The sequence below is a fragment of the Balaenoptera acutorostrata genome, chromosome 10, assembly GCF_949987535.1.
Source record: "Balaenoptera acutorostrata chromosome 10, mBalAcu1.1, whole genome shotgun sequence".
Classification (NCBI taxonomy): Eukaryota; Metazoa; Chordata; class Mammalia; order Artiodactyla; family Balaenopteridae; genus Balaenoptera; species Balaenoptera acutorostrata.
Genome location: NC_080073.1, coordinates 97,012,187 through 97,035,811, shown reverse-complemented (window position 1 = coordinate 97,035,811; position 23,625 = coordinate 97,012,187). Strand labels below are relative to the sequence as shown.

The window sequence follows — 23,625 nt, the reverse complement described above, 5'->3', positions numbered from 1 at the left end:
TGAACATTGGAAAGATGTATGGAATTAAATAATCTGATTTGACACTAACAGAGTTTTGAGGCTCATCTTCCAGACATTTATTTTTAACCTCTCTGAATACCCTCTGCTCTACTGATATCAACACTCACTTCTGAAGCCAGCGAGCTGTCTGCTTATAAATACTGAGTCAACCAGCAAATCACATTTAATTAGACTTTGAATTAGACTTTGTTCATTTGGGTCGTTGTTGTTGAATTGTAGTAAAATACATATAATGTAAAATTTACCACCTTAACTATTATTCAGGGTGCGATTCAGTCGTGTTAAGTACATTCACATTGTTGTGCATCCAGTCTCCAGAACTCTTTTTATTTTGCAAAACTGAAACCCATTATTTTTATTTTTAAACTATTTTATAGTTTACATGCAGTAAAATTAACCCTTTTTTAGTGCAGAGTCCTGTGGGTTGTGACAACACAATCATGTAACCACCACCACAATCAAGATGTAGGACAATTCTGTCACTCCCCCATATCCTCTCATGCCCTTTTGTGTATTCACTCCTCCCTGCTCTGGCAGCCACTAATATGTTTTCTGTCCCCATAGTTTTATCTAGTCCAGAATATCATATAAGTAGAGTCATACGTGCATTCTTTTTTTATAGCAGCCATGTTGCGTACTGTGAATGTGTCATTGTTTATTGAACTCATCGCCTGCAGATGGACATGTAGGTTGTTTCTAGTCTCTTGCTGTTAATCACAGTAGTCTAAAGAACAGCCCTGTAGATATGTCATTTTGGATGTGTGCAAGTCTCACTGTTGTAAAAATATCCAGACTTGGGATTGCTAAGTCAAAGGGAAAATGCATTTGTTTTTGATAGGCTGTCCTCCAAAGGGATTGTAAGGTTTTGGGAAATGTGTTATTTTTCCATTTTTCCTGTATATACAGACCTTTAATCCTGAGTTCTGCCAACAGTGTGATCCACCAGATAGAAGTCAGCTATGTCAGTTATCCTTTTGATGTCATGGATCTGAATATGGCCTTTCTCTGTGTCTGTTTTTCTTTTATATAACTCCTCAGGGGTAGGTAAAGATTTACTAAATGCGCTTTAAGACTCGCAAGTTTCTTTGAGACGATGTCATCTTAACCCTATTTCTTGTCATAGTGCATATCTTCCCTGCCTAGTGCAGTTCTCAGAATTTACATTCTCACAGAAGCTATATTTTTTTATAGTAATCTTTATTTATTTATTTATTTTTATATTTATTTTTGGCTGTGTTGGGTCTTCGTTTCTGTGCAAGGGCTTTCTCTAGTTGCGGCAAGCGGGGGCCACGCTTCATCGCGGTGCGCGGGCCTCTCACTATCGCGGCCTCTGTTGTTGCAGAGCACAGGCTCCAGACGCGCAGGCTCAGTAATTGTGGCTCACGGGCCTAGTTGCTCCGCGGCATGTGGGATCTTCCCAGACCAGGGCTCGAACCCGTGTCCCCTGCATTGGCAGACAGATTCTCAACCACTGCGCCACCAGGGAAGCCCTAGAAGCTATATTTTGACGCAAAGTTGAGAAGCCAGTGGTTTTCATACCGTTTTGAAAGCATCAGAAGCTGTGTTTCAGATGAGTTCTCCCATCTGACCCCTTCCTAAGCCTCTAAGGCTGTGGTTCTCAAGCTTGAGCACTCATCAGAATCACGCGGAGACAGATATGGGCCCACTGCCAAAGTTCCTGATTCAGTGGATCTGGGGTGGAGCTCATGACTTTGCATTTCTAACAAGATCTCAGGGGATGCTGCTGATGCTGGTCTGGGGACCGTACTTTGTAAACCACTATTCTGGGCACCTAGGAGCGCTTTAGAACACACAATGAAAACAGCTGGTTTAGAGGATGAACGCCATGAAAATTGCTATGGAGGATTTTTGTTAAGGGCATTCTTTTGCATATATATGTATGTGTGTATGTATATATTTGCAGAAATACCAGTATTTTCTGATTGTTTCTCTTTGTTTTGTAATTTTTCTAAAGCTCATCTCAATAATTAGTGTGACACACAGAACCTGATGCCACCTCTCCGGATTGTCCCAAGCCGTTTACTTTCCCAGCTGTATTGTGGATTGAAGCCTCCAGCCTCTGTGCAAACCAAGATTTGCCTAACAATGGCTCGTCCAAGTTCAAGTAGGTCTTCGTAGCCCGCCATCTCATCTCCAGTGGAATTTGAAATACCTGAATGTTCCTGCCCTGTGAGGGGGAATGTCTGTATTGAAGTGGGTACGGGGCAGGATGCTGGAGAAAGTCACTCTGTCCTGTTGTCCTTAGGGAAGCCCTTTCTAGGACAGGGTCAGAATTATCTCTCAATAGCCAAGTTAAGTCCATTTAAGACATTCTGTTGCTTCTTCAGAATGTTTGCATTTAAGCTTTTCACACATGATTTGTATTTTAAACCCCTCACCTCTCGGCAGGGCAAGAAAGCTAGTGATCGTCCTATGGGGTACTATGGGGTTAAATTTTCTACTAGACAAATGATTTGTATCTCTACCTGACAAAAACCTGCAAGTCAACTCTGACCTAGGAATCTATTCATCAGTAGGATGACAGAGTTTACATTTGAGATAGAAAAGACTTTTAGGGGAAAGTTCTATGGGTGAACTTTAGGTCCTTACGGATGTTTGTAGGTTTTGAATCCAGGAGTCATGTAAATAGTTCCTAGAAAAGTACTGATGTATTTTCTTATTAAGCATCTTGTTCTTTCAGGAGATTAGATCAGATTACAACCTCTAACCCACCCAGACTGGGTTTCTTTTTCCGAATTCTTCCTGATTGGACAGCTTTAGTGGGCCCTGTTTTTCACACTGGTCTATCTCTGAAAGGGAGGCGAATTCCAGCAGAGCGCTAGTGTGGTTGGCAGGTCGCTGGGCTGGTTACACCCGAGGGAACAGTGTGCCTAGACCGTCTTTATTCCTTTGAGCTTATGCTGCTGGAAGCGTGGTCCCAGAGCTCCAGGGCCAAGCGGGAGAGGGAGAGCCTCTGCATCTTTTGTTTCTGAGGCTCTGCTTTTATTCTTTGTTTATTCTTACCAGTCGTCAGAGAGGAAGGGAAGGGGAGGAGAGATTTGGAGCCTCTTTTGAGATTCTCTGTCCTGGGCTAGCCATAGAGGCAGCTCTGAGCTTACAAGGGTGAGGAGGGCCCTGCCCTGCCTGGAGGAGCCATCAAGCATGAGAAACTGGTACAATCCACGTCACCAGCTTGGGGTACACAATGACGTCACCTTCCCTTGAACGTTCACTTCGTTGTCTGTGAGCCCCCATCCCACTGTCTTCCTTCCCTTCCTCCATCGCCGGTTCCATGTCTCAGGGGCACTCGATCCGTCCAAGGGTTGATTAGCCTCGGCTGCCATTCCTCCCGGGGGAGACCAGAGAGCTTGCTCCATCAGCCAAGGAACCTGCTTCCACTGAAGGTTCAGCACAGACTGGCCACTCCCAGAAGATACCCGTGCCCGGCAGACCCTGCCCTGGTGGCCCCGGCCAGCCGCAGGCCATGCTGGTCCACACTCGCTTCTCCGGGTAGGGGCACTGGAGGAAGTCTCTTCCCCCACAGCGCATGCTCGGCTCTGCTGCACTGCTTAGGCCTGGCCTGCTGGGGCCATGGCATTTCCTCACCCCAGGCACGAGGGCTGCAGAGCCGCAGCGCCTGGGAGAGAGGGTGTTGCTCTCAGCCTAATCTCTGCCACCTGGAGAAACAACGGCAGTTCCAAGTCTGGCTCCTCGTCCTTATCCTGGGATGATGATGCTCGTTTCGGGACCAGAGTCTGCCTTGTGATGCCCATCAAGTGCTTGGTGCAGCGCCTGGGCGCAGTGCGCCTCACGGAAGCGGTGCTGCTGCCCCCGTTGGTCTGAGATCAGGCGGGAGGGTGCCCGGAGGTGCAGGATTGGGCCTTGGATCCTGGAGGGCAAGCCATAGGCTGTGACCACGACCCCCCGCGGTCGTGTTATTCTCTGCGTTCAGTTCCCTTCTGTTACCCCAAGTCTCTGGGGACGTCTTGTTGTAAAGACCAACTCTTACTCGAGCCGTAAAGGAGAAGGTCATGGGTGCAGATTGGGACAGAGCATCTATTCACAGAGGAGGGGCCCTCACCCTCACCCCGGTAGTGATGCCGAGAGAAGCTGGAATTAGCAAGATCCTCAAAGGGAAGTGAATTTGGAAAGGAAGGGAATGCTTTGGGGTGCAGCGGGCCTGAGGTCAGCCCTCACACACACACAAGCTTGTTTTTACTTTTAAGAAGGAAGATTCATCCCCGTCCATTAGCGGTTCTTAATCCTCATAGTAGCCCCCCTTTAGGGAAGGCACTATTGTGCACGTCAAACAGCCAAGGAAACCCAGGATGGCAGAGGGTCAGTCATTCACATAAGATCTCGCTTGCGGGAGATGGGGTGGGATGCAGGGCCAGTGCTGTGAGCCCCAAGCCCCTATCTCTTTCTTAAGACGTTGTACACTCACACATCAGGTGCACGGGGGCGTCCTCGTGGTACGAGAATGATTTTTATTTGCTTATCTTAAAGTATAATTTCACGCAAGGTCAAGTTTCAAAATACAGGCAGTTGATTTGGGATGTAAATGTCCAAATGGTACACTGAAATTGACCAAGATTTTATTCTCTCTTTAGGTATGGCTGACTTCCGGAAGTGTTTTGCAAAAGCCAAGCACATCGTCATCATTTCAGGGGCTGGCGTCAGTGCTGAGAGTGGGGTGCCGACTTTCAGAGGAGCGGGAGGTTACTGGAGAAAATGGAAGGCTCAGGTTAGTCCTGTCTCCAGAGCACCGAGAGGCTCTTCTGCCTGAAGCCATCATAGTGTCTGACTCGGAACCTATACCTACTCCTGAAACCCAGAGAGGAAAGTTTTGAAATTTACCATGACCCTTTTGTCCCGTTTGTTTTGGCATCGACACACAGTCCGTATGATTAAGATCTCAGATTTAAGCAAAGCAGCCTCTTTCCTTCCTTTCTAGGCATGTATTGATTGCACTTATTCAGATAACAATTGGATTTCTTCCAGTAACTAAAGTGGAACCAGAAAACTTCGGTTAGCGTAATTCATTACTTTTCTATAGATGTTGAAATTAAAGAATTACACGTTTTTTAAAAGTTTCTCTGAACTTTTGATGTGAAAAACAGTGTTGAATTGTTAAAGGCTTAGGCCTTGATGCTCAGAACTTTATATGAAGGTCATTAGGATGTAAGTTCTCTGGGGGGCATGCAGTTTTTTTAATTCAGTTTTTATTGAGGTATAATATATTGGGAAAAACCCATACAAACTTTTTGGCCAACCCAATACATGCAATAAAACTCGCCAATTTCAAGTGTACAATTCAGTGAGTTTTAATAAATGTACACACTGGTGCAGCCGCCACCAGGATCACTGTGTGGAACGTTTCTGTGCCCCAGAATATTCCCTCAAGGCCCCTGTAGGCAGTCTCCTCCCCTCCCCCTGGCCCAGGAAATCCCTGGTTTTGGAGGGCAGGGAAATGTGCCTGTTTTCTTCATCGCTCTATCCCCAGCTCCCAGAACTCTGGCACATGTAGATGCTTAATAGATTTCTGTTGGTCGAAAGAAGGCAATCGTGAATAATTACTTCAACACATGACTTCCAGATTTCATAGGTAATTTCTTATCGAGTGAAGGGTTAATGAATCTGCCCTTCCTTCCCTATTAAATGTCTCAGGCTGGCAGATGTTTAGGATGTCTTGTCACCTCTCTGCTGCCCTCCGGGCGAGTCTGGGGATCATCACCTTAAAGGTGAGGGAGGGGAGGAAGAAGAGCAGAGGGCCCTTAGGGTCCCACAAGAAGGAGGAGCTGCGGACAGCAGTCCCTGGATCTGAGAAGCGGGGCGGGGTAGGGGCAGGCGGGGGTGCTCAGAGGGCATCAGGAGGAGCTTCCAGAGGGGCGGTCAGTGGTGTCAGAGCAGCTCAGGGTTTGGGGGGACCCAAAGAAGTCAGTCGACTGTTTGACCCCACCTGTGTTCCAGGGCTGCAGCTTCATGCGCTGCCTGTGACCGCTTCGGGCCCCCGGAGGTCTAAGTGGGGACGGGAAGGAAGGAAGTACAGGGTTGATGTGGGTGATCCATGGCACAGATGGTCCACTCCCCAGACGCAGGCTGACTTTACCACCAGGTTGAAGGGTGACCTTTAGAGTAAAATAAAATGCATAGTCCCAACCCCGCCTCAATCAATTTATGGAACATTTCCGTCATTGCCAACGGTTCCCCTCCCCCGAGCTTCCAGCCCCAGACAGCTACCGACCACACTGCTCTTCCACCGTCGATGAGACTTGCCTCTCCTAGAAGAGGAATCGTACTTTAAAAAATATGTATTTTATATATATCCTGTTACTATAATGTATATACTATTTTTTATATGTGTAGTTTGTGTGTGTGTGTGTACCTATCATTATAGTTATAAAAACCGAGTTTTTCAACTATGGCCATTATACCTCAGTTGGGCATTTTGCATTTTACTTTTCTTCCTGGATTAAATGAGCTTGGTATCCTGTAATGTGGAGCTCCATGAAAAAGTGGATTCCAGACTAAATTACCTTCCCGCCTGTTACTCGACTTCACGTTCGTAACTTAACTTGAGTGGAAGATGAGACAGGTTGCAGTCTCCCTGCCTCATCCCTGGGGAAGTTAAACCGATTTCTCCAAGGTCTCTCGTGAGCCCCAGGCCCCGCCCTGCGGCTGCCACGCCACATGCACCTACACAGACGTGTTCCTGCGGGCACCTCCCAAAGCTGCCTCTCTGCTTAGAACAAAGGGGGCCTGGGAATGTCCCCCCGGCTGCAGCAGCCCCACCACCCAGCTTCTGGAGCATCAGAGCTTCTTTCCCTCCCCGACCCCTGCCTCCTTTCTGCCCCCCAGGACCTGGCCACCCCTCAGGCCTTTGCCCGAAACCCATCCCAGGTGTGGGAGTTCTACCACTACCGGCGGGAGGTGGTGCAGAGCAAGGAGCCCAACGCCGGGCACCTGGCCATCGCTGAGTGTGAGGCCCGGCTGGGCAGGCAGGGCCGACGGGTCGCGGTCATCACGCAGAACATCGATGAGCTGCACCACAAGGCTGGCACCAAGAACCTTCTGGAAATCCATGGTGAGGGACTCTCGGTCTTCCGCACGGGAGGGGGGAACCAGACCTGAAAACACAGGTGCTGCCATGTCCCAGCTGGGCCCGCTGCCTCTTAACAAGACCCCAGGTGTCTGGAATGCAGACCACCCTGCCTGGAGAAGCCTGCTCTGCTCCGCTATGTGCTCTCCCCTCCCTGGGTGTCCTGTTGAGGGGCCTTATGTTCCCAGACAGCCCCCCAGGCTGGGCTGAGGGAAGCAGGAGGTTTGGGCCATTGAACAGCTGTGGCTTTAGCAGGATTCAGCCCTGGAAAGGCCTGGCATCCCTGGGGGAACCATTTACTCTCCCTGTGTCCCCGATCGGCCCTGTCCGCTGAGGCTGTGCTTCTGCTCAGCCCTCGAGCCTTTAGGGAGCTGCCAGCTCAGTGACCTTCGCTGCAGCGAGCCCACCAGGTCTGTGACACCGTGGAGCTTGTCTCGGGTCCCTCTGGCTTCCCTTCTCTGCGCTTAATGACACCCTTCTCTTCCCTCTTCTTAATCCTCTTCCCTCTTCTTAATCCTCTCCCCTTTTTGCTCTCACCGAAAATCTAATCAATTCATTCATACAAGAGCATAAATGGGTATGCAGGAATTTCTTCCCAAGGGCATTTAATAGTCTACAAAAGTTCAATCCCAAGAAACGCATTTCAAATTGTGGAATTTCCAGAAGCAGTGACCCAGTGGGGCTCCAGGCTCCCTCTAGTTTAACTGTCTCCTCAGAAAATAAGTCTCTGGATGGCCTTGCTTGGATCCCATACCTCCCTTTTGACCAAACACTACTGCTAGAAGGATAGGCTGCTACGATTGGACCAGTCTGGAACTCGTGCCCTAGCTTGTATCTGGGGATGTGACTGACAGCTCCGTCAGCTTGGCGTGGGATAGAGGAGAGGTGGCTCTCCAAAGAAGGGATCCTGGACAGAATGGAACAGTGTGTGTCCACTGCAGTGTGACGTGCTCAGACTGGGCATGGGGTGACTGGTTAGTGAATGGAGATGACCTTTTATTGGTTAAGGTCAATAAGTCATTGCTAGTTTTAACAGTTATTTTCTTCGTTTGTTAGTCGATTATTTATTGAGCTGCTTTTGTAGAAAAGATTCAAGCTTTATTAAGTCAAAATTAAGATTCTGTAAAACACATCCCAAGCTACTGAGCCTTTATCAGTCATATACTTAGTGAATCCTGCCCTTAGGTTTAGATTGGCTTCTTCTACCCACTTGACTACTTCAGTTCCACCTGAACATCAGGGTAATCAGAGAGCTCCTCAGTCATGCGGTAAGTTATTTCATCTGCCTCTCTCTCCTACAGATTATGCAGTCCAGGAGGGCACATGTTCTGGCTTGTTCAATAGTACTGCATGCCTTTATGTTTCCTGTGATACCTGGCGTAGGCCCATTTGTTAAAACGATGTATAAAAACTAAATTAGTTCATGCCCTTTTAGACGTGGAGACAATTGCTCCTGATTATACTAAATTCCAGTCTTGTTTAACTTTTGTTTTTCAGGTAGCTTATTTAAAACTCGATGTACCTCTTGTGGAGTTGTGGCTGAGAATTACAAGAGTCCAATTTGTCCAGCTTTATCAGGAAAAGGGTAATTATACTGCACTACAGAATAGACGTATGTCGTTTTGTCTAAGTTGAATATAAATGCGAAGAAATTGAACATTCATCTAAGATTCCCATGGATATTTATGAGAAATAAAACTGGATACAGTACAGCTATATGATAAAAGAAGTATTTTGCTCACAATTTACAATGTTAAGTGAAAACAACAGAATCTAACTATACAGTATGATCCCGGTTTTGTATTTAAACACACACACACACACACACACAAACACACACACAAACACACTATGTTGATGTATCTGTATATAGATAAAAGTCCAGAAGAAAATACAACAAAATATTAACAGGAGTGGTAGGATTATGGGCAATTTTGATTTCTTCTTTATATCTTTCTGAATTTTCCAACATTTCTATGATGAACATTTATTATTATTATAATTAGGGCAAAAAATTAAAGAGTAGACTCAGAATATTGAGAAAAATTCTACCTGGCCATTTTAAATCAGTATAAATTATACACATAACTTATTAACATAATGTCATTGCAGATGATTCCAACTAGGATGACATATACCGTGCAAATCATGAAACTCTCCTTAGCACAACAGCTACTCCACCCGCCCCCCACATACAAATTCCCTCTCCTGGGGTAGAACCAGTGGTAATCAATTGTTTGGTATCCATCCTCCTGTTACCCTTCTAAGTCAGTGTGTATTCATTAGGAGTTTTGTACCATATACTGCCAGGCAAAGAGACAGTCTTATTGGGTTATCTTATTTCATTGTTCTTCGATTACACCAGTGACGTTCTTTCTTTTCTGATATTATTTACTTCAGGGCTCCAGAACCTGAAACTCAAGATGCCAGAATCCCAGTGGAGAAACTTCCCCGGTGGGTAAAAATCTTTGATCTGTATTTGGTGTTCCAGATTGCAAAAAAAAGAAAATTAGGAGTCAAAATCCTCTGTGTTATGGCGGGATCATTTCAGGTCTGGAAAGTTTCAGCAGCTGTTATGTTGTAGACGCTTACCAGTCAGTGTATATGAAGCATAGCGGCTGGCATCCCAGAAGTAACTGGTCAATAAGCCTCAGCGGCTATCCTCTCCATCCTCCTTCTCATCATCAGAGTTATTAATCCAGGGTTATGGAGGCAGAAAGAGGTCTTGCAAAGGTGAAGTTATAGGACCAAATAGAATTTTTGTAGATTAACAACAACAAAAACTCTTATGTCAGTTTTTCAAAACTAGACATTAAAATAGCGCTTCCAAAAGTGTTTCTTAGAGCACTAGATCCATGTGATGTTATAGGCATTACTTGAAAAAAAGATGTCATGTGCTCAAATAAATATGGAAACACTAGATTGAACGAAGTTAAAGTATGTTTCGTTTACTGCAGGACTAATCAGAGCACTGAATATGTGAAAGCACATTGTTACTCTCTAAAAAGCGATTATGTTAGTATTTCCCTGGTTGACTTAACCTTTTTCATTTTTCTTAATAAGGGTTTCCATTACTAAGTTCAAAGTTTCGCTCTAAAAGAATAAGTTTTCATTACTAAATTCCGAAGTTTTGATCTGAAAGTTTTGATCTAAAAGAATCTTGAGTAGGAGGTTAATATGATGAAAATGGTGTTTGGGGGAGATTATTTTAGAAGGTAATTATAAGATGACCTGGGGTAGTAGTGAGTGAAAGATGAGAGATTTTTAGGAATTGACACTGGAGAACTTGGTAGAGACACAGGGCAAGAGAGAGGTGAATCTGAGAGAAGGAAGAAGGAGGTCACTGATGAAATTAGCAAGCCGTTGACATGTTAGAGGCAAACCTCAGCCCAGTACATTCCTCCTGGGCCTGGCTGACCGTAAGCACGACCGTGCCCATGACTGTGAGGAAGCAACTGGGAAAGAGACAGCTGTTTAGAAAGAGAACATCGAGGCTGGCTGAAACGCATTCACCAGCACGTCAACCCAGTGCATCCAGACAAAATAGAAACTTTATAAGGGCAGGTAAAACTACACCTTCAGGGCAAGCTCATGTGGGCTGGAGGGAAGGGATGGGGGCTAGGAAGGCTCAGAGTGACCCACCCGGACAGACGGGACCTGGTGCAGCTCCTGGCTGTCCCCTGATGCACTTGGGCAGGTCTTCCTGAGAGCAGGTCTCGGGGTTGGCTTAAGGATGACACTCTTCCAGGTGTGAAGAGGCAGCATGCGGGGGCCTGCTGCGACCTCACGTGGTGTGGTTTGGAGAAAACCTGGACCCTGCCATCCTGGAGGAGGTTGACAGGGAGCTGGCCCTCTGTGACTTGTGTCTAGTGGTAGGTCATGCCCTTCCCTGATCCTCGGGGTGCTCTGAAACACCAGACGGGGGGGGGTGGGGGTGGGGGTGGGTGTTGCTTACCCCCTCCCTCCCCCTCCTTTCCTTCCTCCCTCTTCCCCCCCTTCTCCCTCCCTCCCCCCCTTTTCCCTCCTCCCTCTTCCCCCCCTTCTCCCTCTCTCCCCCTCCTCCCTCCTTCCTTCCTTTTCTTAAGGGTGTGTTGAGAGTCTGGGGATGCCCTACAGAAAAACTAAGAAACAGTGAATAAGATACGATCTCAAAATATGAAACTATGGAAGACCATGTCTTGGGCTTCTCAAAGCCTTTCCCCCCTGGAAGAGAAATAATGAAAAGAGCATGTTATTGGTTCTGATTTTGAAAGTAACACATGCTCGTTACTAAATTTGAGAAAATACAAAAAAGTATAAAATTATAAAGAAGAAATTAGAGATCACCAGTAATTCCACCATCCAAAAATAGTCACTGTTAGCATTTTGGTGTAATCTCTTCTAGACCAGAGGGGAGCAAACTATGATAATGTACATTATCTTGTGAACAAAGTTGTACTGGAGCATAGCCATACCCTTTCTTCTGTGTACTGCCTATGGCTGCTGTCACACTATAATAGCAGAGTTGAGTATTTGTGACAGAGACTGCATGGCCTGCAAAGCCTAAAAAATTTACTGTCTGGCCCTTTACACAAAGTTTACCCACCCTGGTCTAGACCTTTTCTTATACAGATGTAGACATATTCAAATTCAAAAGTGGGTTCATACTATGTGTTCTGCTTGGAAGCTGCTTTATTCACATAGCAGTTCACTTAGCCTATTTCATGTCAGTACGTCCAAATCCACATCATCTTTTAACTGGCTGCATGGTGTTCTGTTGTATGGATATAAAAGGACATAGTTAACCAATCCTCCACTGTTGGACACTTAGGCTGTTTCAGATTTTGATATTTTAAACAGTGCTGTGATGAACGTCCTTAGATGTAACTCTTAGCATGCTCTTCAAGTTATTTCCTGAGGGCAGATTTCCTAGAAGTGGAATTAATGGGACAAAGGGCATGCACATTTCAGATTCTCCTAACACGTCTCTAAAAGCAGAAGCGGCCTCTCGTGGGTGCGTGTTCATTCAGCTGGTGTTTCTTGAGCGCATCCCACTGTTGAATCTGGTATCAATGTGCTTGATAGACGGTTAAGCAAGGAAAGCTGGCTCATAAAACTTGGTCTGGTCTCCCTACTCTTGTAAAGAATGTTTATAAATATATATACGTAGAGAAAAACCTGAAAGAATATACATCAAAATGTGAACAGTGATAATCTTGGTAGAAGTAGGGTTAGGAATGACATGTATGTGTTTTCTCTTTGAATTTTCTAACTTAAAAGGAACATGGATTATTTGCACCTCTTCAAAGAGCAGAAGCAAAACTAAAACTAACCCCCTTTGGGTGACGATCGAGTCATTTCTTTGCCATTCTCTCCACGTGCGCAGCTCTTCTCTTCGTAGCGCGTGTCCTTCCCGAATTCTAGGGATCAGCCAGAGGGGTGCCTCCTGCCTCCCTGTTTGTCCCTCAGACGCTCTCCATTCATCCCATCCAGCTTAGCTGTCCTCACACCTGCCACCACAAACTGGCCCAAGTTTCTGATAGGTTTTCTGAAAAGCTGTTTCTTCTCCATAGTGTGGTCATTTGTCCGTTTCCGTTTGTTTGCTCTGTAGGTGGGAACTTCCTCAGTGGTCTACCCCGCCGCCATGTTTGCCCCCCAGGTGTCTGCCCGGGGGGTACCGGTGGCTGAATTTAACATGGAAGTCACCCCAGCAGCGAACAGATTCAGGTACCGGGACTACCAAGGTGGGAATGCACGCTGTTGAGCAGGTTTGGACGTGGTCATCCAAGCAGATTTTACTTACTATTCTAATTTAAAAACACGGAGTTTGTGTTTTCTTATTTGGCCTATAGTTGCTTTGATGGAAGAAAACAAAGTATCAAACCTAGATGAAGGTAGCTGTGTCTTTTTACAGGAAGTTTGCCATAGGGCTTTTGTTTTTCACATTTTGAAAGTTCTTCCTTGATTCTTTAGACTTTACTTTTATTTGTATTTTTAAGCTAGATTTAGTAATGGCGTTTAGAGGTAGGTCAGCTGAAGACTCAGCACGTAAGCCCAGGAGATACCCATGCAGAACTCCATCATGCACTGTTCTCACCGTGGGGCCCCCTGGGAAAATTCCTCTTTGGTCTTACTGTCAAGAATATTTGTACTTGTGGCCATATTATCATACTGATACTGTTTCCCAAATTTGTGTGGAAAGTGTAGATTATCGCAGTATTCATTTGTAGTCTCATTCTAGGTTCCATTTTATGTCTTCACCTTTGTTTTGCTTTTTTTCAATCCCTGCTTTTCTCTCTTCATTTTTAATGTAGTTTATATATTCTTGTCAGTCTGTTTAATTCCTTTCCAGAATAAGGTAGGCTATAAACTAATAAATAAATATGAATAAATAAAAGAAAACGTCACTGAAGCTTCTTGTCATGACTTTAGTCAGTGGTTTTTACCTCAGGTTTTAAAAATCTGATGATGACTCAGGAGATTCTGGTGTAATTGGTGTGAGGTGTAGCCTGAGCCCCATGACTTATATAAGCTTTCTAGGTGATTCTAATGTGCAGCCAGGATGAGAACCAATGCTCTTTTTCATTGGGATAAAATTGTGTCCCAGACAGTGTGGAAGCACTTAAATATAATCCTCTTCAGGTGAGTGAGCTGGCTTTCTTCCTAGACTTCTCCAGGTCTTTTTAACCAGCTACAGCCTATGTGCTTAGACCATAGTTCTTCATTTGTGTATAAGTGGTGGGAACTAGGAAGGTACCTTTTAAAACATTGCCTTCTATGTGAAACTTATACTCTGAAAATGACAGAATGCTGCTGGAAGAAATACAGAAGACCTAAGTATATGGAAGGACACAGCTGAAGAGAGTCCAGAAAATAAACCTCATGTTTATAGTCAACTGATTTTTGAAAAGGGTGTGAAAACAAATCAGTAAGGGAAAGAATAATCTTCTTAACAAATGGCGCTGGAACAGCTGGATAGCCACCTGCAAAAGAATGAAATTGGACCCCTTAATTACACCATAAACAAAAGTGGATCACAGACCTAAATGCAAGAGCTAAAACTATAAATTTCTTAAAAGAAAATATAGGAGTAAATCTTTGCGACCTTAGGTTAGTCAAAGCCTCCTTGATATGACATCAAAAGCACAAGTAGCATAAGAAAAATGGATAAATTGAACTTCATCAAAGTTAAAGCTTCTGTGCTTCAATGGACACCACCACTAAAATGAAAAAGGCAATCCACAGAATGGGAGAAAGTATTGGCAAGTCTAACATTTTAAAGGAACTGGTATCCAGAATATATAAAGAACTCTCACAACTCAACAATGAAAAGACAAATAACCCAATTAAAAAGTGGGCCAAAGATCTGAATAGACACTTCTCCAAATATATATATATACATGGTCAATAAGCACATTGGAAAGATGCTGAGCATCATTAATCATTAGGGAAATGCAAACTAAAACCACAACCAGATACCACTTAACCACTAGCATGGCTATAATTTTAAAAATGGAGAATCACAAGTGTTGGTGAAGAAACTGGACCCCTCATACACCGCTGGTGGGAATGTAAAATGATTCAGCTGCTTTGGAAAACAGTATGGTGGTTCCTCAAAAGATTACATACACAGTTAACATATAACCCAGCAATTCTACCCCTAGGTGTGTAGTCAAGAGAAATGAAAATACATGTCTACACAAAAATGTGTACATGAATGTTTATAGTAGCATTGATCATAATAAAAAATGGAAACAACCCACATGTCCTTTAACTGTTGAATGGATAAACAAAACTTGTTATCTATACAATGGAACGTTATTCAGCCACAAAAAGAATGAAGTACTGATACATGCTACAACATGGATGACGCTTGAAAACATTATATTTAGGGAAAGAAGCCAGGCACACAAGATCAAATATTGTATGATTCTGTTTTGTACGAAATACCCGGAATAGGCAAATCAACAGAGACGGAAGGTAGATTAGTGGTTGTCTAGGGTTGGGGTAGGGAGGAATGGGGAGTAACTAACTGCTAATGGGTACAGGTTTACTTTGGGATGATGAAAATGTTCTAAAGTTGCTTGTGGTGATGGTTGTACAGTTCTGTGAATATACAAAAAAACCTGTTAAATTATACCTTTTAAATGAGTGGATTATATGTGAATTATATCTCAATAAAGTTGTTCTATTAAAAAAGTTATTGTCTTCTAACTTATCCACTAAAATATTGGTACATTGTGGCACTTACGTGTAGCACCTGGGCTACTTAGCATCATTAAAAGTAACCGCAGCCAGGTAACCCAAGCCTCTTGTCTGCTTGAAAGAGCATCAGAACGCTCCCAGGTGGGGACAGGGTAAATTTTCTGAAGCAGGAAATGCGGTTCATCCCCAAATTCTATTTTTCTTCTAATGTGGCTTATTTTCAGTCATTTGATCTCCAGCTCATCTCTAATAACCGTACAGAAAAGTACACATCACTGTAGAAAAGTAAAATGCAGATAGGGAAAAAGAAGAAAATAAAACTCGAGTGTTTCCACAACCCAAGATAAGAGTCGGCCTCTGCCTTTCACGCTCAGGACTGACCAGCGAGGACTGGGCATCCATCGTGTTAGTCTTCACGTGAAAGGAAATGGAACTTGGTGGTTTTCCGTGCAAGTTAAGAAGAGATTCTTGGCATGTACTAATGATATCACTTCATAAGTTGGGCCTCCTAAAGCCGCAGACCTGCTTCAGCTGCTACTCTTCTTCAACCAGAATTCTTCAGCTTCACATCCTGAAAACCTGCCGTGTCTCTGTTTAGACAAACAGGCTACTTGCTAGTCAGAGACTTTGATCGGATTTGGACAGCACCGACCGCAAGAACCACGAGAACAGATGCTTGTGGGCTTCTTTGGGAGCCGAGACTCTGTACCACTAAGTCTGGGAATTTTCCCAGATGAGTATAACTGACCAGTGAAGCCAGCGATGCTTTTATCTAGGCATCATCAAAGCTGACATTTAGAAGAGACATGGGTGATCATCTTCTCATCCTACTCAGTTTTTCAGATGGGGAACCAAGCCCAGAGTGATTAAGACGCTTGTTTAAACATGCGGCTCAACAAAGGCAGAAATTTCTCACATCTCATGTGTAACAGATGTTGGCTGAACTTCAGTTAGGTCAAGGGGTCAGCAAACTGCTGCCTGTAGGCCAAATGCACCCACCATGTTTTTTGTAAATAAAGTTTTATTGGAACCCAGCCACCGCCACATGTTCCTGTATTGCCTGTGGCTGCTTTCGTACTTAAACAACAGAAGTGAGGAGTTGCAGCAGAGACTGTCTGGTCTGCAAAGATGAAAATATTTACTCTCTGGCTCTTTACAGAAAGCAAATTGCCAACCCCTGCTCTAGGTTAATAAGAAAAATGAAAATTGGAATGATATCTCCTTTTAACCTGATTTTCTTCGTTATCTAAATAGGTAGTGGGAATGCTGCCTCTGTTTTAAGCTTGCATCTCACAAGACTCCTTCGACCTTGTACAAGTTGTTTGGATTCTTTGCCCCAATTCTAATTTAGAGACTAAGTCGTGTAGAATTTACCTCCCACTGAAATGTATTAATATTTTCAAGGTGTTAATTAGTTCCAGTTTTGTTTTTTTTTTCCCTGTCCCAGATGGTTGTCTTAGATGATTTCTGAAAAACCATTACACTGGGCATTTTCAGGTTTAGGCTTCAAGGTTTTGGCTGTTACTCAATTCCAGAGGTCCTTGGCAAGTAAGGGTCTGCGTGCATTTGTTGAGGCAGAAATGGGATTTGTGTTCCCGAGAGACACTGGTGTGCAGGGCTTTCCAAGCACCCTGGGCCCTCCACGCCCTGTGACCACCTGTTACTCATCTTTGCATTTCTCTAAACTTTGGAATTTAGTCAAAGCCCATAAATGTTTATTTAGTTCCTACTATGTACTAGGCACTGCTCTGGGTGCTTAGGATAGGATATATTAGTAAACAATACACAAACCCTACCATGTGAAGATGGCATTCTAGTGGTGGAGGCAAATAGTACACAATAAGGATAATAAATGTGCAAATTCTGTGGCCTATGAGAAGTGGGGATTAGGCTTTGGGAAAAGCAAAGGTAGAGTTGGGCGGAGCAGGTGTGTCGCAGGATTCAGTGGGCAGTTGTGGGGAGCTTCACTGAGAAGAGATCTGAGCAGACTTTGAGGAGGGGAAGGAGTTAGCTAAAGAGATATGTGGGCTAAGAGCTTTCCAGATGCCGGGACCACCTGGAGCAAAGGCCCCAAGGGGAAAGCAAGCCTGGGAGGTTTGAGGGACAGCAGGGAGGCCAGCATGGTTGGAGAGGAAGGAGCAGGGAGGAGCTCCAGGAGAGGTAGAGAGGTCAGTACGGTGAGGAAGTGACCTGTGCTGGGGAAGTGCGCCCAGAGGAAGCTCACTGCAGGTGGAGTTTAGAAGTCTCAGGAATTCTTAGCTAGAAGATGGTTTTATAGCTTGTCTTATTTATGTATTTACTCCTCAAGAGTATAAAGAGGTTAGTTCTTTTAATTTACAGTTGATCACATTTGATAGGGAAGGCCAGTGCTCTCCCAGGCTAGATTATCAGGGTAGGGGGTAGGTGCCCTGTTAGTCCATGCAAAGGGGCCCTGTGGTCTGTTAACCAAAGTCATTTAAAGCAAGAATATAATAAAAAAAGGACACATAAGTATTTCATTTTCATTTAAAGCATAAATGTGCATTTATTTGCCTTTTTTTTTCTGGTAGAGCCAAAGGCCTTTTCTTTGAGTAGGAATCCACTGATTGGAGCTCACCTTTCTTGCATAAATCATATGCATAATCCTCCCGGTGTTCCTCAAATTTCCCTGAAGAGAAATATCACCTCAGCCTTTATTTTATAAAACAAAACAGATAACCAAGAAAATCAGATCCCAAGGCCCCAGTCTGGACTTCCTGAGTCAGAATATTCAGGGCAAGAGGGCTGTTTATTTGTATATTTAACAAGTGACCTAGGTGATTCTTATCATCAGGAAATCTTAGAAAACACTGGAATACAAGTCCTGGTTTAGATATTTTTCTGTTTGTTTGTGTTTTGGGGGGCCATGCTGCGAGGCTTGCAGGAACTTAGTTCCCAACCAGGGGTTGAACCCACGCCCTCGGCAGTGAAAGCACAGAGTCCTAACCACTGGATCACCAGGGAATTCCCTGTTTTTTCTTTTTTTAAGTGGAGAAAGAACATACAAAAAAAAACTTGTGAAGCAATCCGCCTCATCTTTTCCACCTACTTCTAATTTGACAGAACTATTTTTAATAACTTGTTATGTCTTTCCAAAGCATTCAGCTAATTTTCCTAGAAATAACCCTCTTTTAATAGCTATATTTTTGCATTAATTAAATTTTTAATTAAATTGGATCATTACATTAACCAATAAAAGTGGCATGAACATATTCTGGGCGAAGCACTGTGGTCTTGGTTATCCTACAATGGGAGGGATGAGGGGAAAGGCACCGGGCTGCTAGAACAGGGGTCTTCAAACACCTCTGTTCTTGTACCCCATTTACATTTTTAAACTTGACATCTAAAATTTATCAAAATCATTGAAAAAGATGTGATTCCGAATTACTGGAAATGAAATACCGACATTTAAAAATAAAACTGCCATTATCGTAAACTGCCATTTAAATGTATCCAGTCAAATCCAAATGTCACAACTACTTGATACCCACATCATCCATTTACAGAATAAATATACAAGCCCTTTTTAACAATGAGAACCTTCACAGTTTTTCTTTTTCTCTTTGAACTTGTATTCCCATCCGACTTCTACCGTAGAAATTTATACTAATGTATTTTTATGCTTGAAAATCTTTTGTTGACTGTCCTATTCTGCTGTAAAATATATGAGTTACTTAACTATTTTCAGTTTCTTTAAAACTTAAAAATTGCTCCATTGAAAAATTCTTATAGATGGAATTATCCCTGCAGTAATTTATAGTACTAAGTTGTTGAAAACAACAAATGATACATTTTGATGAATAATTCCATAAAAGTAAAACTATGGGAAATGCATCTCTTAATAGATGCATGGGGCATGAGTTTTTTGAATTAGTTCGGGTATCCACGGCTGAGTATTACGTATTGTTAGAAGGAGACAGAGTTGATGTTGTTGTAGCCCAGTTGGCCTGTGGTCACAGGAAACAAACCTGTATTCTGAGAAGATCAGGTTTCCTGACCCACTGCAGTGAGCAAGACCCCAGAGGAGCCGTGGGGCATGTCCCCAAACAAAGGAAAAGATGGAGTTATTATAGGATTTGGAAGGAGGGTTGAGTTTAGGTGAAGTTTAAATGAAGCAGTTTTTGATAGACTCAGCAACTAGCAGGGCTGTGGGTGTGGAGAGGGGTCAGATCTGCTCTGGCTGCAAAGTGGCCGCAAGGTCCTGTTTCCTTGAAGGTAGATGTGGAACCCTGGTCCCAGACACCCCTTACCTGGAGCTCTGCACCTGGGTTGGAAGTAAGGCTGCTTCTCGGAGGCAAAGTGGCTTAGGTCCTCCAGACACAGAGGATATTTCATGCTTTACTGCCATCATACTGGTAATGTATGATTTTAGAGGACAGAATTCCTACTCAGTGAGTAACAAAGCAGTGGTCGCTCAAAGAAGGGAGTTGTTATGATATTGTGCAGCTTGTCCTGGGGGGAAAAAATTGTGTTTCTTACTAGCTTTGCAGCTGGCTGTATCTGTGTCTCTAATTCCAGTCTGAGGGATGGCAGGGCAGGTTTTTACTGGCCGAGCTAAATTTTACCTTTTCAATGTCCAATGTCAATGGTAATCCTTTGTTTTTGCTTTTTTTAAAAAAATATTTGGTTGCAGTGGGCCTTAGTTGCAGCAGGTGGGCTCCTTAGTTGTGGCACGTGGGCTCCTTAGTTGCAGCTTGTGGGCTCCTTAGTTGCAGCATGCATGTTGATTTAGTTCCCTGATGAGGGATCGAACCCAGGCCCCATGAATTGGGAGTGCGGAGTCTTATCCACTGCGCCACCAGGGAAGTCCCAGTTTTTGCTTTTTATAGATGAAAGTACTGAGAAACCTGGGCCACGTAAACCCTGGGCGTGAAAGGAATTTCATTATGGCATCACCACTCAGATTTTGGACCTCCTTCCAGGTTGTATGCTGAAATACCCATAGTAATCTTGAATCACGTTTAGAGATCTGTTCATTGACAAATCTATAAGACCCTCTTTCAATTTTACTGAAAGAAAGAATGAAACGGCCCTGCCTGCATGTGTCACCCGGTCTTTAGAAACCGTTTGTTTTCTCAGATCCACACCGATATTTCAGACATCCCTTTCTTTTCACGTTCTGGGACAAGGCACCATTGTAAGATTTGGGGTGGGTGAGGTGAGGTGCAGCTTGCTTTGGTAAACATGGAGGAGGGTGAACGTGGAAAGGGGCACTAGGAAGAACATGTGGAAGTTGAGGCTCTCCGTGCCTGGCTGTGCTTCCCGGAAAGTCCTCAAGGGACTGTGCTGGGCGGAGCTTTCTAGTGGCCAGTGTCCCACACGCTGCCAGTGGTAGAAGGATCAGAGAGGCCATTTGGTCAGGGATGTCTGTTCGTGGCACAGAGAACAGATTATTCAAGGGCTAAGGCATTCATGATTTGTGTTGTACCAAGAATAAATAATATGACCAAATGCTTTTTTCATTTTTAATTGTGCTCAGTTGATTTTCTTATTAACAATACACTAGAATTAGTTGGGTATTTTTTTCCCCCTGTCCTAAATGTTTTCCCTTGAAGGAAGCAGAAGTCGTTGGTTTTTCTTCTTTTCTCTCCCTCCTCTTTCCTTCATCTCTCTCTTTTTCCTACTTTCTGACTACAAGTCAGGGCTAGTCGCGAATTCCAGCGGACGGCTTGAGAGGCCTGTTGACTCAGTTAAAATCCTTATGGTCCGCATGGCGCCTGAGGTTCTTTTTCTCTTGTCCTTATTACCTGTGAGTAAGATTTTGTAAAACCTACAGTATGTCAGTTATGAGTCTGGCAAAGCAATCACAAAATACAACCATGTCTCCCCTTCTTCCTTAAAAGAAAATCCTTATTTATAGCACCTAAATTCTAGGCAATTGCTTTCCCAAATTCCCTTGGTGACGGGGGCCAACCCATAGTGAAGTGTCTGCATTTGGAGTTTTCAGAAACTAGATGAAAGAACTGGGCACAAAAACGCATGCGACCGCATTTGTGAGAATGTGAATTTTACTCTGGTTGTAACTAAGAAAGTTGACTTGCTGAAGCATAATGTTTATTTTGCTCATAACTCTACTGTGTTCATCCTTCTATTTCAGGTTTCATTTCCAGGGGCCGTGTGGGACGATGCTTCCTGAAGCCCTTGCGCCTCATGAAACTGAAACTGTTTCTTAATTGCCCTGAGGAAGGAAGAAATCACAGCGCATCTAAGTACCAGGCCACCAACAGGAGAAACAGTCTTGTGGATGGTGAGCTGAATACTGAAAGGTCTGAATATATCTTCTGGAATCCAAACTGCTGATAAGTGATGGGACTTAGAAGAAATAGCAGTAAACGTGTTTAGAAGGAGAAGTCACAGAACTTCTCAAGTCAATTCGCGTTATTTGGTTTGAACCTAAACATAAGATACCTCTGATGTGTTTGGTTGGTTACCGGGAAGGAAACAACTTTGTAAGTAGATTGTCCAAAAAAAGTAATTATTTTTGCTATTTGGGTAGAGGGGTAAAACCCTGGTATTTCTGATTTTTGTGCAAGGTTTGGTGGAAAATAAAATCCCTTTCTACAGCAGGTAATTGACTGTATAAACATGTTACCCCAAGAGATATCTTTGTTGGGGACTTTTTGTCAATGTTTATCTTGTTTGGCTGCCTAACCTCAGTTCCAGGGGGATAGCTTACAACAAGAATTCAGGCAAGGAATGAAGAGAAAATTAGCAATAAGGTAGAAAATCAGGATGAGAAAAAAGAATAATGCAAATATATGGACTCCAAGGGTAAACACAGCTGCCTAAAATTTAGCACTGGCCTTCCGAGCAGCCAAGGAGGAAAGGGAGAGGTGATGTTTGGTCGTTCCTCAATATTATAAACACAGAAGGACATTTCTCACTATCATAAACACACGCTTCCCCCAACGCTGAATTTTGAAGGGAGTTTTTCCCGTGGGACTTGAAAGTTGTATGCTCACAGTACTTCTGCGTAAAGTAGGAAGAATACAGCCCTCTTCTCAAGTCCCACCACCTAATGCAGCACCCAGGGATGCCTGCTGCCGGCAAGGCAAGCATCAGAGGCCTGACGGAGGAGCGGCCTTCAGTAAACAGCGCGTGAAGGTCGAACATAACTAGCTCCCTGGGATCAGGTGGGCTCCCTGGGTGATTATGCAGCTGGGCCACATCATCCCCACCCCTTACAAAGTTGCATTTAAAATTACACCCTTGGCGTTTGTAGAAGTAGATGACAAGACACTGTGACATAAAACTTTGTACTGCATTTGCAAGTCATGCCTTTTAATAAATCCCAAGTATCCTTTGCATGGGCAAGAGGGGTGCCCACAACCCACAGGGAGTCTGAAGGATCAGCCAGGCACCCGGAGGGCTCCTGTCATGTACTTTTACATGGGTGGGTCAAGGCATGCACACTGAGGGGACTTGTAATACTTATAATGCAGTGTTTGTACGTAAAATATCATCATTCACTTCTAGTAGGTTTGTTGTAGGGCTTCTCAAAAGTGCACTCTATACAATTCCCTAGTGTTAGCAGGGATGGAAGTCAGAACACTGTTTCAGGGAGTCGGACTATATTTTTAATTTGTTAATTTCTATCTGACCAAGATCCAGATATTTCAGAGCTGTTCTTTGCAACTCCCTTCTTACTAGGTTGTTGGTACCAGTAGCTGTTTTTGTTTCTGTTTTGTCATTTTTGTTCATGTTTTGGTCTTGTTTTTAAACTAGGAATTGCTTCCAAATCAGAGAAGAGGAAAAGAGAATTGAAAATACTCCAAAATTTATGTGAGGTAGGATTATTCAATTCAGTTTAATATTTACTGAACATCTACTATATGATAGACATTAGAAATACAGTGCTTAGAGAGCGATGGACCGTCCCTCAAGGAGTTCACAAAGACTGGGTTGGGACGATTGTCATATAAACTGTTAAACAGCGTCGAAGCTATAGTTACAGAAATTTGTTCAAGATTCAGAGAATGCAATTAGAGATGAGCAGAGTGGGGATGGGGTCGATCTTAAGGTGCTTGGAAGTCTTTAAGAAGAAGTCAGCCTGGGTGGGAGTTTTTGAAGTATAAATAGGAGTTCCAAGGGCGGAGTGTGTATCACGAGAGCATGTCCAAATGCAAGGTAAGTATGAAATAGCTTGGTTTGTTCAGAGAAAGATGAACCATTTGCTATCGTATAATGGGTGAGAGAAGTTAAACACAAAGGTCATGAAGGGCCACGTATGCTAGGAAATGAAATAAGTATACTTGGGGCGGGGGCAGGGGCATAAATATACACAGTACGGGGGTTGCGTCACT

General features: G+C 43.8%; 1 protein-coding gene across 8 annotated transcripts in view; it reads left to right on the top strand.

The window, feature by feature from the left end:
• SIRT5 (sirtuin 5) overlaps positions 1-21,888 on the top strand; it is a 28,028-nt gene extending 6,140 nt beyond the window's left edge. For 6 of the 8 annotated variants that reach the window (XM_057555426.1, XM_057555427.1, XM_057555425.1 and 3 more), the window contains exons 2-9: positions 1,997-2,146; positions 4,632-4,765; positions 6,880-7,105; positions 8,618-8,705; positions 9,521-9,574; positions 10,869-10,992; positions 12,711-12,843; positions 21,420-21,888. In XM_057555426.1, coding sequence (XP_057411409.1) covers positions 2,032-2,146; positions 4,632-4,765; positions 6,880-7,105; positions 8,618-8,705; positions 9,521-9,574; positions 10,869-10,992; positions 12,711-12,843; positions 21,420-21,622 — 1,077 coding nt within the window. In that variant the 5' untranslated portion in view covers positions 1,997-2,031 and the 3' untranslated portion in view covers positions 21,623-21,888. Of the gene's footprint in view, positions 1-682; positions 707-1,996; positions 2,147-4,631; positions 4,766-6,879; positions 7,106-8,617; positions 8,706-9,520; positions 9,575-10,868; positions 10,993-12,710; positions 12,844-21,419 lie in introns of those variants that run through there. The other 2 variants (XM_057555428.1, XM_057555432.1) reach the window with 2 other exon arrangements.
• Positions 21,889-23,625: the final 1,737 nt, after the last annotated feature.